Genomic DNA, 18,937 nt, shown 5'->3' on the forward strand with positions numbered 1-18,937 from the left:
TAGATTGTAGATTGTTTTTTATTGAGTTAAAAACAAGTTTTTAAGGGACCCGAAACGCTGTACAAAGCAAGTTTAATAGGGAAGACCTGAAACCCATAACTAAAAATATTCAAGATTATCCACAAAACAAAGCAGAACAAAAACGAGACAGATCAAAGCCAAGAAAAGGGAGTCTAAGCAGACGGACCCCTCCAAAAAGAATGCCTAACAAATAAGAACATATGCATGGAAAGTCTACAAGCAGTTCGAACATTGTAGATTGTTTGTTGATACTCTTAGGCTTAGCGAGTTTGCATCTGTATTTATATGTCTTGGCTTTTAGGATGTAATGTTAGCTTATGTAGATTTGGATAGTGCCTTGATTATTATGTGAAATGTAGCTTCTTGGTCTTTCAATTGTAATAAGCCTCTCATTTTATGAGTTGGGGCCCTAATAGATCCATCAACTTACCAATCAGATAAAACAAAATCAAAAAATAATAAAATTAGGAAAAAAAGAAAAAAAAAGATGTCCAAGCCAACTAATTGTTCTAGAATGCGTAACGGCAGTAAAAAGAATTTGAATCAAGGAGCCAATATTGAATGAAGAAATTGCCTTAAATTCGTTTATAAACAAGAACATATTACATTGGCGATATCAGAACTTTTACAAAGCACATCTCAGAACTTGGCTTTCATGAGCTTTTCTCTTGGCAACAAGTGAATATCTGCATATGGTTCTTCTTGGTTCGCACCAAGGTAGTCCTTGCTCTTCAATACCTGCAAGCAGCAAGATCATAACATACAACTTGCACACAAATACAAGCACAAAAATGTACTACGCAAATAATGAAATCAAAATGAAGAGCAAGATATATCCAGCACATTAATTGTGATTTTGAAGACGGATATTTCAAAAGCAAAGCAGGAATAGAAAAATTACCAGTGTTTCAAAGAACATTCTAGCAGATTCCTTGCGTGTTCTCCCAGCAAGCATTTCACAGAGATTTAGCCTTTTCTCTTGAGTATCCAACTTTTGAAAAGCTGTTCTCAAATATTGTGCTACAGCTCTGCATCAAACCAGAGCACTCTGAAAACATATCTCACCAATACGAAAATTCCTGAAGAAGAATTGGCAAGAAATCAAACAATCGTGAAAACTTCAATAGCACATTGTACCAACCTTGTTCGCACTGACCAGCCACTGGTATCATCAGTCTTCAGACCACTCACAGCATCACCGACACCTGATTCCTCAGTGAATTCTTCTTCACCTTGTACAACAAAAACTGAACCACAGAAATGAAAATAAATGAACTAGCCTTTCAAATTCATTAAGCATTCACCACGAACGTGACAAATCAATAGTGACATGTATTCATTGTTCAAGGTTAGCAACCTTTCATAAGTAATATTACATTAAAACATTGGGAGCGAGGTGGATAAAAACTCACCAGCATGTCTAGAATCTTCTTCAAGAAATTCTAGGCCCTGCAAAATTAGATGGACATTTGAGGAGCTATGGTGTTTGTACTCTCAAATAAACTATAAAGGTGACAGCATAAACATTTTCGCAGCAGATGGTAATATGGAAACCTACTCAACTGGCATTCTCATAGGATAAACGTAAGTCAATGAGCACAACAGCTTTGTCAAACCATCTTGAAGTTTAGATACAAAGACTGACCTGCTTATGTTCCTTCTCATAAACGGAAATTCCAACACTAGGTGCCTCTTCAATTGATACTCCACTTAGACCATATTGACTGGGCGTTGCAAATTCTGAAGCTTTTGGTTCAGCTGTACTTGCCTCTTCAAGTTCAATCACATTTTCTGGCACCAACACTTCTGGTATTTGAGTATCTAACTCCACCTCTTCGTTGGCTGGGTAAGTAGGCTCTTCCATCTGACCAGCAGTTTCAAATCCCACATCTGGCAAGGTCTCAACTCCAGGTGGTGCAAACCGCGCCATTTCTATGTCAGGTGCCTGAGGAGATTCTAGTGGCTCCTCCACCCCATTCTTAAAGCCTTTAGTTGGAGCCTCCGCAAAAGCAACTTTTACTCCCTTGGCAGTAAAAACTTTCTTGAAAATCTCTTGAAGATGAGTTGACATACCTGAAACAGCAGTTGTAATTGCAGACATAATGTCAACATTTCTATAGCACAACTGGAAGTATAAGATGCTTCATAAGCCAAGCCATACTATGAAAAACAATCTTACCAGGAAGAGAGGGTTCTGAGAAGATTTGTTGCATGTGAGAGCTTCTGTATTCTTTCCATGTCTCCCGAGCAGAGCAGGGAACTTTCCTACGTATGCGACAAATATCATCTGTATATTCTAACTGCCTCTTCATGAACCTGTACATTTTAACATATAATTTTGTGTCAATGAAACTCCTGTCTGTAATAGATAAAAGCCAGAGTCTTATCATATGTACTCAAAACATCAAGACATTAACTTAAACATACATTAAGGCGTGTATCTGGCTCCTATTTTCAGATCATGTCAATTACTGAAGTTCATCATCTTATTCCACTTATCATGCTTGAGGATTGCAAGAAAATGACTAAAGATAAAAGTAAAGTGCAATAAAAAAAAGCCTGTAATGGAAGGATTGATGGATGCTACCCCATAAATGATTTTCTACCTCCAGCTGGCACAGGACCAGATGCCTTCCTCATACCCAATTTGTTTCCATGCCAAAGAAAATCCTAGATAAAATCATATTTCATTTGACCATGCTTTGATCCTATATCTTACAGAACAAGCAGGATTCTCAGGGATCAAACTTCGCACCCTGATATAGGTAGTTGATATCTTTCAAAGCAAAAAAGCATTCCTAACTTGATGAATATGGAAAGCATGAATATCAAGAGTTGTACCAAAATATGAGTATTTGCAACCAAAACCATGAATTTAGGACTTCTACATATGATCACTATTTAGTATTTACTATTGGTGTGAATAAGGTGTTTTACCTAACTAGTTCACCTAGTAGGTCCTATTCACATATTGAATTTACTTAGTGTAATGTCCTCTTTTTGAAATAGGATTTAATAATAATAAAATTCAAATATAAAAAGGGGATGACCCCACTACGCAGCAGTTAGCTGCGAGCCTAATACATGGGAGGCCTTGGGTTCGAGTCTACTCGACTGGTTCTTAGCTCCATGGAAAAGCTTAAAAATACCGCTTCAACTGTGACTGCAAAAAAAAGAATTCAAATATTAAAAAATAAAATAAAACATAATATAAATAAAATTTAATTAAGTTTAATCAAGGGTCAAAAGGTGTGAAATGAAGTGTTGTGACTCTCTCAAACATGAGATACAAAAGGGACAAGAGTTCATTTGAAAGAGGATATGGAGGAAGGAAGAAAGGATGGAGCATGGGAATCAAAAAAGGATTAATGGAAGATGCAAGGAATGGGAAGAAAATAAGGAAGTGACTCTTTCAAAGGGTGGTAATTATGAAAGGTTGTCTCTTTCAAAGGGTGGTAATTGTGAAAAGTTGTGACCAAAGAAACGGGACTCGGACTCGGCTCGGACTCGGACTCGGGACTCGGCATCAGACTCGGCTCCAAACTCGGCTGGACTCGAGAAAGTGAAAAACTCAAGAAATGTAGAGATTTCTAAAGATTTAAAACTTGTTTCAGACACCCTTTATTGAATACACCTTAAAGACACAATAACATCATCAAACTCGGCTCATTTGATTACATACACAAGTATACATCAATCACATAAGCATAAACTCAAATTGTAGCTGAAGAAAATAACAAACATAGATATATAAATATTGTCAAATGTATACAATATTACAAAACTCATGGAATAAAAAATACATGTCATCATATGATCATCATCAAATGTTTCATACAAATACCAAAGGTAAATACAACTACAAGCCTATGGCTCAGAGAAGCCTGCACGGTAGCACCCTCCGGCCCCGGCCCCCTGTGAAGGCGTCTAAGGTAGGTCCTGGATGATTGGACAGCCATGGCCGCTCCCTGTGACACCATGCCATGCTCACCAACATCAGGAACATCCGTGTCACTATCTGCCTCTAAATCTCCTGTCTGTGCTCGTGCTCTCCGCTCCTCCTCTGCCATGGCTACAGTCTCAACCTCTATATCTACCTGGTCGATCCAATCAATGTCAGACTCGGAGGTTAAATTTTCCCTACTTCTATCGACGCAGTTTCCCCCATATTTTTTGACGGGGGTTTGGGGGCAGCGCCCCCAAGGTGGGGTCAAGGGGTCAAGGCGTCAGGTGTTATTTTTCTATTGGCTGACATGTTGTAACCCTAATTTTTTCTCATTCTCAAGCGAAGGTTGTAGTGAACAAAGACGAGACCTTCATTTTTAAAAAACTTTTTAAAATGTTTTTTTTGTCATTTTACTTAAGCTAGGCAGTAACCGAGTTTGGGGCTCAAGACTCACCGAGTTTGGCGAGTTTGAGCCAAACTCGCCAACTCGGCGAGTCTGGCGAGTTACGAGTCCAAGTCCAAGCCCCTAGGACTCGCCGAGCATGACTCGTACTCGGACTTGCCGAGTCTAGGCGAGTCTGGGCGAGTCCCGTTTCTCTGGTTGTGACCTAGCAAAGGACAGATATAATGAAGAGTTGTGACTCTCCCTCACATTGGAAGATATAAAGGGGGAGAAGGTTTCATTTGAGGATATCCAAGGGAGATCCATTTGCAAAATAATTTATTATTCTCAAAGGCAGCAATAAAGGGTGGCGACTCAATTCTAATGAAAGGTGGTGACCCTTTCACCAATAAAGTATAATGGAGAAATCATTCCAAGCATTAAGATTAATAAACTATTTAGACTAGCTATGGTACCACCAATAGCTAGTCTAAATAGTTTATTAATATATGGTATTAACAATATCTGGTTCCATTATGGAAAAGATAAGACTTGCCATCGCGATAAGAGGATACGATAAGACTTGGCATTAGTCAAACTCGATGAGAATATAACAATTATAGTAATCATAGAATGAATCGATCAAAGGGTGTGATTAGCACAAACAATGGAGTTTTTATGAACGGGCATGAGTCATGTCTATTGTAAGACAACTACTCATTCTAATCGCCAATTATAAGGAGGCAATCGACAACCTTCTCAAAGGCATCAAATCGGAATTGGTCTTTCTTATATGTATCCTATGTGGATCAACTCTCTTGAGCATTATTGCCCTTGGCATAATAGGAAGATTGAGGAATTTAGGGTACAAGATAGTGTCTAAGTTATGATTGAGAATTGAGGTCTGCCTGCCAAGTTTATAACCAAGGCTGAATATATGAGGGTCCCATTAGGGGACATTACACTTGCAACTACTATTTTAGGTAGAGACAAATTTTAATGATTGCGTGTTGGAGACTCTTTTATTATAATATGTAAGCTTGTTTGTTGTCATTCAGATTTATTTTGTAGAGCACTTTGGATATATTCCTCACATAATGAATTGTATGTCTTTGTTTGAGCAAAAATTAACTATATCAATTATTAAATAAAAATCATATATCTATATCTATATATTATATGTCTTTGAACGTTTAGTGTTGTGGTAGAAATACTCCATTGGTGAGGCAGCCACCAAGGTTCAAACCCCTGCTGGGCCATTGAGCTCACAGGCTTTCTGCCTTTGTTGGGTTGTTTAGCTTGTGGGTTTGAACAAGTGAAGTGTGGGGAATGATGAATCCCCGAAAATGGACAAAATACAAACTTTTTCAACGTTGATTCCACATTTTTCAACGTTGATTCCACATTGACTTTGATTTTGTCTCGGATCTGTTGTGAAATATGGATCGAAGAATAATGACAGCAATTCTGGAAGACTGATTGCCGTGAGTTATTGATCGTCTCCATCATTGAATCCAGTTTAAATACAAGAGGAAAGGTTGCCTACGTAGGGACATGTCCATACGTGGCAGTTGCCACATATGGACATGTCCCTACGGAGGCAACCGTTCATAACAATTAGTTTGTTTATGTTTAATTTCCAAACTGTATGCTCTGTTAATATATCACTCTCCAAATAATAACTGATTTACCATTAGTTAGATTCATGAGGGCTATATCTTAACACTCCCTCTTAGCAGGAGTGGATCTAAGTAATTTTCTTGGGAGCATATTCTGTCATGACTTCCGACACAATTTGGGACAACATTTAATATAGTCTTGTCATGACAATAAACTCAATATCATGATATCCAGCTCAGTCCAGGACAATCACTTAAAAAGTCAATCATGAGATGATCACATACTTTAGGATCAAGATATCTGACACAGTCCGGGACAACAACTTAATGTAGTCAATCTTGACACTTGGTCAACTATTGTCAAGATCGTCACCTTGAAATAGTAACCTTAAACATAAGAAGGTCGTCATCTTCTTGAACACAGTTAGAATATTGCAATATACATTTTATTTATTTATTTATTCATGAACAAATTACACATGGTAGGAATTTCATCCTAATAATCTCAATTATAATCTAGTCACACCAAGTTTACTTCTGAAGTATTCTATCTTCAATCTTGCAAGTGGCTTGGTGAAGATATCAGCATTTTGTTCTTCAGTACTGATGTACACTAGTTTTATGACATTTCGATCTACCATATCTCTTATGTAGTGATAAGGGATCTCAATATGTTTGGATCAATTGTGAAAAACTGGATTTACTGAGAGCTTGATACAGCTCTGATTATCACAGTGAATTATTGTTGAATTCAGAGTTTTTCCAAATAATCCAAATAATAACTTTCTTAGCCATACCGCTTCACGAGCTCCCATGGAGGCTGCCATATATTCTGCTTCAGTGGAGCTTTGTGCAACTGCTGATTGTTTTCTGCTGAACCAAGATATCATAGTAGAACCAAGACTGAAGCAACACCCTGTAGTACTTTTACGGTCAGTGGTACTTCCAGCCCAATCAAAAACAGAATATCCTTCAAGTTGAATCTCAACATTTTCATACTTTAAGCCAAGTCCGATTGTGCCTCGTAAATATCTTAGAATGTGTTTAGCAGCCATTAGATGTATCTTCTTAGGTTCACACATGAAGTGACTTAATACATTTGTAGCATAGCAAATATCAGAACGAGTATTTACCAAATACATGAGTGAACCGACGATTTGTCTGTAGAGTGTGGGATCTGTAGGTTCTGAATCTTCTGCCTCAATTTTCAGCTTGTGCAAATTAGTTTCCATTGGTGTAGCTAATGGCTTACACTCCATCATCCCAAATCTAGTTAGAATATCTGTGGTGTACTTTCCTTGATTTAGGAAGATGTAGTTTTTCTTCTGCCATACTTCTAATCCCAGAAAATAATGTAGAAGCCCTAGATCCTTCATATCGAATTCTGCTGCCAGATCTTGCTTACATTTCTCAATGAGATTATCCTCTCCTGTTATCAAAAGATCATCCACGTAAAGGACCAATATAATCATATTGCCATTTGAAGCCTTGAAGTAGATGTTGGGATCTGCTAGGTTCTTGGAGTACCCTAGTTTGGAGAGGTAGTTGTCTATCCTTGCATACCAGGCCCTAGGTGCTTGTTTTAACCCATAGAGAGCTTTCTTTAGTTACAAACATAGCAATTTTTATCACGTATGGTGAATCCTTCTGGTTGTTCTATATATACTTCTTCTTCAATTGAACCATTTAGGAAGGCAGTCTTTACATCCATTTGGTGAATTTTCCATCCTTTGGATGCTGCAATTGCAATGATTGTTCTTACTGACGTATACCGGGCAACTGGGGCAAATGTCTCTTCATAATCAATTCCTGCTTTCTGAGAGAATCCCATGGCCACAAAGCGAGCTTTATGTTTTTCAATGCTGCCATCAGATGCATATTTGATCTTGAATAACCACTTGGATGAGACAACTGATTTGTCTTTTGGTCTAGGCACTATATCCCAAACATCATTCTTTAGTATAGATTGATATTCTTCAACCATAGCATCTTTCCAAGCCTGTTTTGATAAGGCTTCTCTGACATTTGTTGGTTCAGAATTTGTGAGTTCGGTTAGAAGTGCAGCATAACATTTTAGAGTTCTTGTTCTCTTATTTTCTTTGGAAATTTCATTTGGTTCTACACTATTCTCTTCAATCCTTTTCCTTGCCCATAGAGGTCTTTTCTTGTTATTGAGTGTTTCAATATTTTCATCAACAAGAGGTTCAGAAGCTCTTATGATGTCCTCCCTCTCAGTGTCTGAAGGTTTGGAATTTTCTATGATATTCTCCCTCTCAATCTCAGTTATGTGATCTTCTTCTTCTTTAGTAATGTTATCATCCTCGGGTTCTTTGAGTGTAGTGTTTTCTTCAAACTTTACATCTCTACTTATCTCAACAGATTTTTTCCCTGGAATGTAAATGCGATATCCTTTAGTATTTTCACTATAGCCAATGAAGATACCTCTTTTTCCGGATGGTTCTAGTTTTGTCCTCTTTTCTTTAGGAACATGTATATATACGGGACAGCCAAATATCCTTAAATGACTTAAGTCTGGTTTGTTCCCTGTAAAAGCTTCTTCAGGAGTTATGTTTTCTAGAACTGAGTGCGAACATCTGTTTTGAATGTAGACTGCTGTATTTGAAGCTTCTGCCCAGAATGAAGTGTGTAAGTTTTGGTCATGCATCATGGCTTTTGTTGCTTCAATTATGGTTCTATTCTTTCTTTCTGCTACTCCATTCTGTTGTGGATTATATGGTACAGTATACTCCCTCTTAATCCCAACAGAATTACAAAAGTCTTTGAAGTTGTCAGATGTATATTCTCCCCCATTGTCGGATCTTAACACCTTAATTTTCTTCCCTGACTGGTTTTCTACTAGTGCCTTGAATTCTTTGAACTTATATAGTACTTCATTTGAGTCTTTGCACTTTAGAAAATATATCCATGTTTTTCGAGAGTAGTCGTCAACAAAGATTATGTAGTATAAGGATCCAGTTAGGGATGGTGTTGACATGGTACCGCATAGGTCTGAGTGAATTAGTTCTAAAATAACTTTTGATTTGTGCTCGCTTGAGGGAAAAGAAACTTTCACATTCTTTCCCAAGGCACATCCTTTGCAAATGCCTGTGTGTTCAGATTTTAGTTGGGGCAGTCCCAAATTAATCTTCTTTATGTTGGATAGAGCACTATATCTTAGGTGTCCTAATCTTTTGTGCCATAATTCATTATTATTTGAAACTTCAAGATTTAGTGCTTCCTTTTGATCACTGCATAGTTTGTATAGGCTACCATCTCTTGAACCTACTGTTATGGCATTTTTGATATTTGTATTTTTAGGCCAAAGTAGAACTTTATCTTCATTGAAGGTAACCCGATATCCTTGATCAGCTAGGCCTGAGATTGAGACTAGATTTCTTTTTATTCCAGGTACAAACAAAACATCCTTTAATTGTAGAGATACTCCATTTCTTAGTTTGATAGTACGGGTCCCAATTCCTTTCACAGGATATGTGGAGTTATCTCCAATAGTAACCTCTTCACTTGAGTGCCCGTTAAGTGTTTCAAACTGATTTCTGAATCCAGTTATATGCCTTGATGCTCCACTGTCTATGATCCAAGTGTTTTTATTTGTATTTATTTCGCTTGATAGGGCTAAGAAGAAAAGTGAGTTTTCTCCTTTGACTTCGGCTAGACTAGCTTGTGTTTTCTTCCTTTTTGGACAATTCCTGTGAGTGTGCCCATATTTGTCGCATTTGTAACACTGAATTTTAGACATATCTCTTTTCTGATGGTTTTTATTTCCTCTCTTCCGTTTGGAGAACTTTTTCTTTTTGTTGAAGGTATTTGTATTAAGTGCTTGGATTTCTCCTTCTTTATTTGTCCCTAATCCTCTTGAGATTAGTCGAGATTCCTCTTGAATGCACTCATTCTTAAGTTGTTCAAATTTGGGTAAGGGGGGTGTTCTGCTAATACATTGAATGTAGGATTCCCATGAAATTGGTAATCCTCTTAGGGCTATGAGAGAGATTTCTTGATCATCTACCTCATTTCCAATAGTTTCTAATTGGTCTTTTACTTCAGATATCCTTGAAAAGTATGTAGATATTGTATCATCTTTAGTCATCTTTATGTTTAAAAGTTGTTGTTTCAAGGTTAACATTCTGCTCGCATTGTTAACTTCATATGTATTTTTAATGGTTTTAAATACTTCATATGCTTTAGGCAGTCTGGCTATAGATGGAAGAATATGATCTTTGACTGAGTCAATAATTATTTTCTTTGCTTTATTATTACGCCTTTTCCAGGTAGATTTCTCTGGTTCATCATTTGGCATGTCTGGATTTTCTTCTATGTAAGACTCTAATTCTAGTTCTTCAAGAATGGCAATGATTCGTATCTTCTAGGAAACGAAGTTGGAGTCTCCTTCGAGTCTATCTTCCACTCTCATATTACTTGACATTTTGAATATTTTCTTAGTCGGATATATCCTCTGCGTATAAAGCCTCTGCGTTGATTTGTTATTTACTTCCGATACATGCTTATGAGTAATATGGCTGTCTAATTTATTCTCTTAATATGCTGGCTTTGATACCATGTTGTGAAATATGGATCGAAGAATAATGACAGCGATTCTGGAAGACTGATTGTCGTGAGTTATTGATCGTCTCCATCATTGAATCCGGTTTAAATACAAGAGGAAAGGTTGCCTACATAGGGACATGTCCATACGTGGCAGTTGCCACGTATGGACATGTCCCTACGGAGGCAACCGTTCATAACAATTAGTTTGTTTATGTTTAATTTCCAAACTGTATGCTCTGTTAATATATCACTCTCCAGATAATAACTGATTTACCATTAGTTAGATTCATGAGGGCTATATCTTAACAGGATCAACCCTATTTCTAAGCAATTCAGTAATTTCACAAGTTTTTACTATGATTTTTTTCACTTTTTTTGCCATTTTGGGGGGTTTTTAACATGATTTTAATGTGATTTAAATGCAAAAAAACATTGAAAATTGAGTCAACAATTGTCAATGATGTTTTTGTGAATCGGGATATTTTCAAGGAATAAATCAGCTGGCTCCAAGATTCAGGATTAATCGGGTATAATTGCGATTTTTTGCAGACTACTGCTTCTATGAAATTTTAGCTAACAATATTGAGTGTGTTCAACACCTATAGTACCTCACTTTCACCAAACTATTTGGACTAGCTATGGTACCAACAATATAAGCAATTTTAATGTCAATTTTTGTTCAACTTTAAAGTTAATGTAAACTTTACCATTGATCTTGTTTTCAAAGTTCTCTATCATAATATTTTCTAGGAATTATTACATCATATTAAAAAATATTGGCATCTCCAAGTGCTCGTATCCTATTTTTGAAAATTAGTCGTACCAGTACCAGTACCAATCTCTGAAGTCTCCAAGTAACCCCAACTCCTGCTAACCTTGATACTAAATGATTAGTCAAAAATAAATGTTATCTTGACATATGATTTAATGGCAATTTTCAAGTGACTAATATTGTGTGCAGCACCTAAACCAAGATTTATCTTGTTAATACTTAAAAGGCATTTTGATTGGTAAACTTATACTCATAACCGTATTACATTTTCTATTTCTAGTTGGAATTGTGATTTTAGGGCAAAATATAACAATATCCCCTGCTACGATTGGTAGATCGGATCGACATTGATGGCTGTGTGATTGGTTCTGAGCGTGTAGGTCTGGGCTTGGTGAAGGTGGCATGTTACTTGGTTTAAGCTTGCTAAGATGTGGCATGTTGTGGAGCCCCATAGGGGACATTACACTTAGGTCCTAGAAATCTTTCTAGAAGTCTTAGTTGTCTTGATGAGATCTTATCTGATCTGATCTCATTTACTTCTCGTTTCCTAGGTCATTTAATATTTGTTTTTATTAATTGTCTCATGTCATGATCTTGTCTAATCCTATGCCTTACTTTGCCTATATAAGGAAGGCCCCTTTTGCATAGTAAATCATCTAATCATCTACAAGCTTATATTGTATTCTTGTTTGGTGAAACAGCATCTTCTGTCGTTGCTTCTCTCTTCTCTTTGTAGAGGTTATTTGGTGTTGCAGATTAATGATCCTAGGTGCTCACTTCAACATTTACCAGCAGGTTGCAATCCTTAATGTTTCCCATGGAAACTTTGAAAGTATACCAGGTCGTCATTACATATAGTACACCATATTAAGATAGTACAGTTAGAAATTAAAATGCATAGAAATACTCACTCATTTGACAAAACAATAGATTCATCAAATAACTGCTTCCTCTTTCTTGGTATTCTCTTCCTTTCTTCTTGAGCTGGACTCTTAGTTGGAGTAGGCATGACTGTCAATCCTGGAGACATACCCCCTGCATGCAGCAACCAAATGCCCATGAACTCTTCTCAAACTGTGTTATCTATATTTAGGCTTTACAAAAATAAGGATATAAGAGGACAAATAATAATAAGTAGCAACAGGCAACTTCGCATTTCATTCTTAAATTAATTCTTTTAATCAAAACATTATGCATTAGGCCTCTGCTAGAACCTATCCAAACAAAATGGCAAATAGATATAATAGAGACACCCACCTAAAACAGCTGTCAAGAGATCATCATCGCCGGAAATTTCACCCGGAGTTATGCTATGTGGTGTTTGACGCTGACCAAATCTTGGAGTTCCCCCTCCCATCATTGGAGTCTCTCCTAAAATAGGAACCCCTGTTTCCTCCATTTTACTAGTTTCAGTCTCATCACCTACATCAATACCCTTCTCCAGCTCTTCTAATCCCCTGATGAATGGTTCTTCCTGTGTAACTGGCGCTGCAGATCTGAGTGTTTCACGTTCTGGGATGTTTTCAAGAGGTGCTTCTCCCCTGACTTCTCCACCAGTGTGTTCCAAGCCATCAATTTCCATATCCATCTGACCAAAGCCCATAGCATCATCCATTGGAAGAGGTGGGAGAACACTGGCTAAGAATTGTGTCAGTCTAAATTATCAGCCTTGTAAAGTTCATTTGAATGAAAAGAAAACAAAATGCAGCTTGAATTGAAATGGACCATACTCTTCCTCACGGGATGGTAGAACAGAACGTGGAAACTCAGACTGAGCAGGTGATTTGTGTTTTTGCACTTCCTGCAAAGAGAATTGTAATATATTAGGACTTTACTTCCACAATCCACGTGTTAAGGAAACGAAGCTTCCGGAAAATTTTGCTGTTTTCCAGAAGAAATTGTTTTCTTAATACATTAGAACACAATCCTAACTGCAAAAGATAACCCAAAATTTTCCTAAATTAAACAAAGTTTGACAAATACATTGAAGATGCTTAGCAAGAGTGTAAGTGTGTGCTTTTCTCATCGGGGCGACAAAAGTATTCCAACATCAGAGGAGAGAAATGAAGATACAGAATCTTAAGGCAATTTGCATAACAAGTTGAAGATTCAAACCTCATCTAAATAGACCATTGTAAAAGGATCCACCTCACCTGGAACCTGTTCTGCATTTGCAAGAACATGCCATTACCTAAAATGCATTTAATAAAAAAGATTTGAACAGCCAAAAAAAGACAGAACCCATAAACTATTTAAAGAGCTTACCATTAAGCCCAAGCTGAGGCCCACCAGCAAAATCTCGACGCCACTCATTAAGAGTGATCTGATCACGGGTTGTGACATGTGTATCTGGCTTTCTGTATTATACAAATATATGAAAAAGTGAATATGTTGTTAATATCTACTCCAACAACAGGAAATATGTACCATACAACTATTCTATCTAAGGACCTAGAAAAAAATTTACCCATATCTCAATTCTTCCTCTATGTCATCAAATTCAAACGTCTCAGGCAAAGTGATTGAATGAAATGGTGCAGTAGCAGCTCCAGGTGGTAGATCCACTTGTACCGAAGTAAATGCTTGTATCTTTACTAAAGCTTCACTGCAGTCTTGGTAGAGATAGTTTACTTTCCTTGAATATATCCGAACCACACCCAACAAAAGATGCCCTGATAGTCGAAGAGCAATGGGAACTTCCGGAAACATGATGGAATCTATGACATCAGTAACAAATCACAAAAAAAATGTCAAGAATTTCATCAATAGATTTAAGTAAGAAGAACTACCTTTCAAATAAGCTTAGTCATTGAGTAAACCATCAAAAAAAGTATGACATCAAACTGCATTTGCCATCATATGCATTTTTTATGAGCATTCAAAGATATTTACAAGATATTGTATACCTCTTAAATAACTTAGAATAGTTAAGACAGATAAATAAAATTTAAGGTCAATAATAAGAATTTACATTATCACAAAAATATTAGAAACACTGTACAAAAAAGTCATGTTCTGCATGTACATAAGAATTTCTTGATCCAGTTGCTGGAAGAACCCCTGCTTCAATATGAGATATTCAAGCAAATATGTGAGTCTCAATTTAATATGTCCCATCAATCATCTCAATAAAGAAATGAAAGACAAATAATAAATTCAAGGGGTTGAACTCTGAAAGTAAGACAACATTATAGCTGATTAAAATGAGCAGCTTATTTATGAAAGTGAGTCCCACCTTACACTCAAAGCGTGGCACTTCCAATAACAAATAAAGAATGGTCACCCTATATTTATCAGCATCAGAAAGATCCTTCAAACAAGCTATGAACAATCAAAGAAGAGAGGTTTAAGTCTTGAATTTAACTGTGAATATTATATACTAACAAAAGATCTACAATGTTGCAGAATTGCATCAAGAAATAGTATGGAACTATCAATGCAATAAAGGCTTAGTGCACTGAGAATTGAAAACAAAGTACAAGCTACAGAAAATAAAGAACCCAAACATAAATGCAACATAGAACAATAGAAATACAAAACTCTCACCTTTCAGATGATTATAAAACCAGAATTGATTTCAGTAGTAGATGCCACCATAGTAACAGATACGCAAAAAAAATGCATATAACTGTGGTTAATTTGTAACCAGCACCAAAACCACACAGTTCAAACTTGCTGTGCCCAGTTTTTGTCCAAAAATCAGTTAAAAGTTAAAACCAGGTCGATGTGGGTCAAACTGTGAATAAATGCAGGTAATTAGAAAAACTTAAAAAAGCATGATTTATACACGGGTAATTGAAAAAACATGTTTTATGCATGTCTAATTCAAAAAAAAATGCCTCTTTTTCAGTCAGCTCATGGATTTTGTCTATGAAGCCCATTTTCATTTTTTCCCATGGTTTTTAGAGTATTTCAGCATCTTTTAATTTGCCATGTTTTTCCCATTTTAAACCCATGTAATTGAATTCCACTTGTACTTTTGGTTTGTCACGACTCACACCATTGTCATGTACATATAATGCAACTATGGATACAACATTTATGATTGAATGATGTGGCATCTTGATGGTAGGGCAAAATGTAGATACAGTCCAGCTCATGGAAAACAGAGCAAGGCAATTCCAATGAGTTAAATAGAAAAGTTAAAACCAAGACCAATAAGCAATGCATGCCTAAATCCCCAAGAGAATAAGGGTTTGATGATAGCTAAAAGCTTGTAACTTTTGAACTCATGGATGCAATGGGGTTGTACATTATTAGTTATAAATAGCATATAGATATGACCTTAATATTATAGTAACCATATCAAAGGAGATGGCCTGTGGAGATAATACCTCTAATGATCATAGTTACCAAATCTGATTCAGTCTGGATTTCTCAAGCAGAGAAATTTGTCCAATTCTGTCCAATTTTTTCAATTGCTTTAGAATTTTTAACAAATCTTTTTTGATTCCAGATTTCCCAAAAATTTTGCCTCCCAAATGAGTTACATTTTTCAAAACTCATAACAATCTAATAAATATTTAATAGCTATTGCTTGTTTACAGGTCAACCATTATGAGATATGAATAGAAGATTAAGAAGACATGTGTGCTGGAGCAATTACAAACATTTCTCCCCATGACAGATTATCTTCCTGTTGAACATTAAGGTCTGGAAAGGCGGCACACTACAAGCTTAACATGCTAGGTGATTATGTTTCAAATACAAACACAAGTCGGGGAACCATTTAAAATTTTAAAAACATCAGAATATTGATTTCTTCTACCACCAGAAAAGTTCCAGCTGAGGATGAACTTGAATGATAGCACAGGAACAACCACAGAAGCAGGGGATCCACAGAACCACAAGGCATGTAAGAAGGTACATAAATTCCATCTCAAGTCCTCTCTTCTTCCTAGCTATCTACCAAAGAACAGAAGATAATTGCAAGAATGATGATTGAAATAAAAGTAGATATGAGTCTCCAGAGATTTAGCATGTCCCTCATGTTTATTTCTTTTGAGCTTTTCTTAATGACAAGAAAGCTCTACTTCTATAGTGGACTACCAAAACAGGAAACCTTTTCGGCTACTTAGAGAGACATTCAGGGGTACATTATTGCCATTAAAATTCACATATAATGCAAACACCTATTCTCATCTCCTACTGACTTGCTTCACAAAATGGCTACATAATCAATAAACAAGCAAATCCAGCAAGAATTGACAAAGGATCATGAAGATGACAAACGTCCACTTTACCCTAGTTCATGGCCTATTAAACTTATGGTTGGCTCATCTTGTTAAATGTATAATTATTGTTTAGTCTTTTCTTTGCCCACTGCCAAACTTGTTTATGCCTATAACTCATAAGCACATCTATATTTAAAAGCAAGGAGGGAAAACCTGCACAACCCTACAAAGGCCAGCACTGTGAATGAAAAACCACCCATCATCAAATGTGAACCCAAATTCTTAATGGGTTTTTGCTGTATATTTCTGTGTTTAACCATTAAATCTCCCATCATGTTTAATTATGGCCATGAATAAGTTTTGACGTTGAAGTGCCTAAAGAAAGCCTTCTCTGCTTCGTGCCGTGCACTTTCTTGTTGAGACAAACATCTTATGAAAGATGATTGCTCATTGGCTCAGCTTTAGGAACACCATGAGAACCCCTTAATTTGCTTAATGGTTGTAAGTTTAGAGTCATGTGTTATTGATTTTTTTTAAATGACCAAGAAATCACCAGATTTTCAGCATCCCCAATGGATTTTATTTTTTTACTGATACAATGTATGACATAAATTATAAGTTAAATGGGCATTCTAGGAGTTCGCAGCCCTATAATGACCTATATAGATTTCATGTGTCTAGAACCATATGAGATTAATCAAAACACTTTTTGGCTAAAAAGTCATCACAGTAAAATTCGGTATCCGGACAGGGCTTAAAGGTTTTCTTTTTTAAATAAATATATTACGCCAAGAACCCTGCTTATATCTTGGAAAGTAATACACACCTAAGATGACTACAAAAAATTCATGAATCCATTCAAGCTAAGAAAGCATTTAAGTTTCAGAATCCATGGTTTAAAAATGAGGTAAAAATTTTCCGAAAGTTATAAACAGAAATTGCAATGATATATTCATGTGGGCATTCCAGCATAAAAAATTTACCGTGACCGGCAGGATTTTGGTGTATCTAGAACCGTATAGAATTAAAGAATTGAATTAAGAGACTAGGTATATAACCATCAGAGTTTCAAGGTATGAAATCTTGAATGCTGCAGATACAAGTTCTTAAAACTTGTGTGGATGTTGTAACACTCCAAAGCTCTATCATAACCTACATGAGTTTCCCTTCTATGTCTGTAGCCATATGAAATTGAATCACTACATCATATTCTTTTAGCAGAAATCATCCAACATCAAAGGCATATGTTCGACTCTCTTGAACACAATAAACAATCTCAAAACGTCAACTCCCCGAACACTTTTATTCTCTTAAAGAACATAAAAGCATTATCTTTAAAATCGAAAACATACCAACAGAAGCGCTGATATTGGTCTCGGTAACCTGATTTTTCCTTAGCTTCCTCTCCAGATGTGCAGCAATCCAAACGGTACCCAGGGGGCCCTTTTTGGCCAATATGAAATGTGAATAGAACATTGTGAACAGTCACAAGGTTCTTCGATCTCCGCTTCAGTAGGCCCAAAACCAAACGAACGTCACTTCCTTGGATTCAAACCTAAAATCAACAAGATCCCAAACAACAAAAACGAAGAAAAACTAAAACAGTTGGCTGTAAAGGTAATCGAATTTTATGTGGGTGGGATTGAAAATAACTGAAAAAAAAATTGAAGCTCTGGAGAAGTGTGAATTTTTCAATTTGAAGGCGCGCTCCTCTGAGTTTTTGGGCTTTCCCGCCCCAACTTATCGTTTGCAAACGTGTATTGCTTTTCACAATGTGCGTGGCTCGTTAGACAAGTGTGAGAGTGTGTTTTTTAACGCTAAGATGTGTGTTATTTGATTATTGGTAATGCTTGTTTGAGGTGATCGTGGGCAGAATTTGTCTCACAGTCTTTGTTTCGAAATAGGACTTTTTAGGGTTGAGATGAAGTCGTGGCACTAAATTTGATGGCCATATTCTAAGAAAAATGTACAATATAAAAGGGGAGAAAATAAATTATTTATTTTTATATATTAAAAGAGAAAATAATATTATATTTAAAAGATAGATAGGTGGTACTAGGTAAATATTCAAAGTTTTAGTAAAAAAAGTTTGAATAGACAAGGAAAAAACAACAAAACAAAGTCGTTTGAATAGTGATGGTTACATTAACACGATATGAAGGAGGGGTACAATCATCCTTATTTATTTTTATATATTTAAAAAAGAAAATAATATTATACTTAAAAGATAGATAGGTAGCGTAGTACTAGGTACATACTCAAAGTTGAAGTAATAAAAGTTTGAATAGATAAGAAACAACAACAAAACAAAGTTGTTTAAATAGTAATAGTTACATTAATACGACGTGGAGGAGGGTCACGGTCATCTTTTTGTATCCATATATAAAACAAAGTTATCATGAATAGTTTCCTAGTCGATAAGCATGCTCTTCTTCATTTTTATCCTCTACAAGCAAATGA

At 36.2% G+C, this 18,937-nt stretch overlaps 1 protein-coding gene across 2 annotated transcripts; it reads right to left on the reverse strand.

Moving 5' to 3' along the window:
• Positions 1-578: 578 nt before the first annotated feature.
• On the reverse strand, positions 579-18,303 carry LOC131032114 (sister chromatid cohesion 1 protein 4). 2 transcript variants are annotated; one of them, XM_057963041.2, is made up of 13 exons: positions 17,830-18,303; positions 13,771-14,020; positions 13,569-13,660; positions 13,419-13,468; positions 13,034-13,104; positions 12,561-12,937; positions 12,215-12,338; positions 2,201-2,337; positions 1,667-2,094; positions 1,434-1,470; positions 1,163-1,268; positions 923-1,049; positions 579-759 (listed from the first exon to the last, which is right to left on the reverse strand). In XM_057963041.2, the coding sequence occupies exons 1-13, from the start codon at positions 17,951-17,953 to the stop codon at positions 661-663; spliced, it is 2,022 nt and encodes a 673-aa protein (XP_057819024.2). In that variant the 5' UTR covers positions 17,954-18,303; the 3' UTR covers positions 579-660. The 2 variants fall into 2 exon arrangements, with proteins under 2 accessions (XP_057819024.2, XP_057819025.2); XM_057963042.2 differs by lacking the exon at positions 17,830-18,303 and adding an exon at positions 14,275-14,329.
• Positions 18,304-18,937: the final 634 nt, after the last annotated feature.

Source organism: Cryptomeria japonica, chromosome 4, assembly GCF_030272615.1.
Source record: "Cryptomeria japonica chromosome 4, Sugi_1.0, whole genome shotgun sequence".
Classification (NCBI taxonomy): domain Eukaryota; kingdom Viridiplantae; phylum Streptophyta; class Pinopsida; order Cupressales; family Cupressaceae; genus Cryptomeria; species Cryptomeria japonica.

Bases quoted from the DNA above. Each gene is read 5' to 3' on its own strand.
- LOC131032114 (XM_057963041.2), bottom strand. From the start codon at position 17,953: ATGTTCTATTCACATTTCATATTGGCCAAAAAGGGCCCCCTGGGTACC. The intron at 2,095-2,200 runs GTAAGATTGTTT...CTGCTGTTTCAG, and splicing joins CTCAGAACCCTCTCTTCCTG to GTATGTCAACTCATCTTCAA. The intron at 1,050-1,162 runs GTTGGTACAATG...GGTTTGATGCAG, and splicing joins GGCTGGTCAGTGCGAACAAG to AGCTGTAGCACAATATTTGA.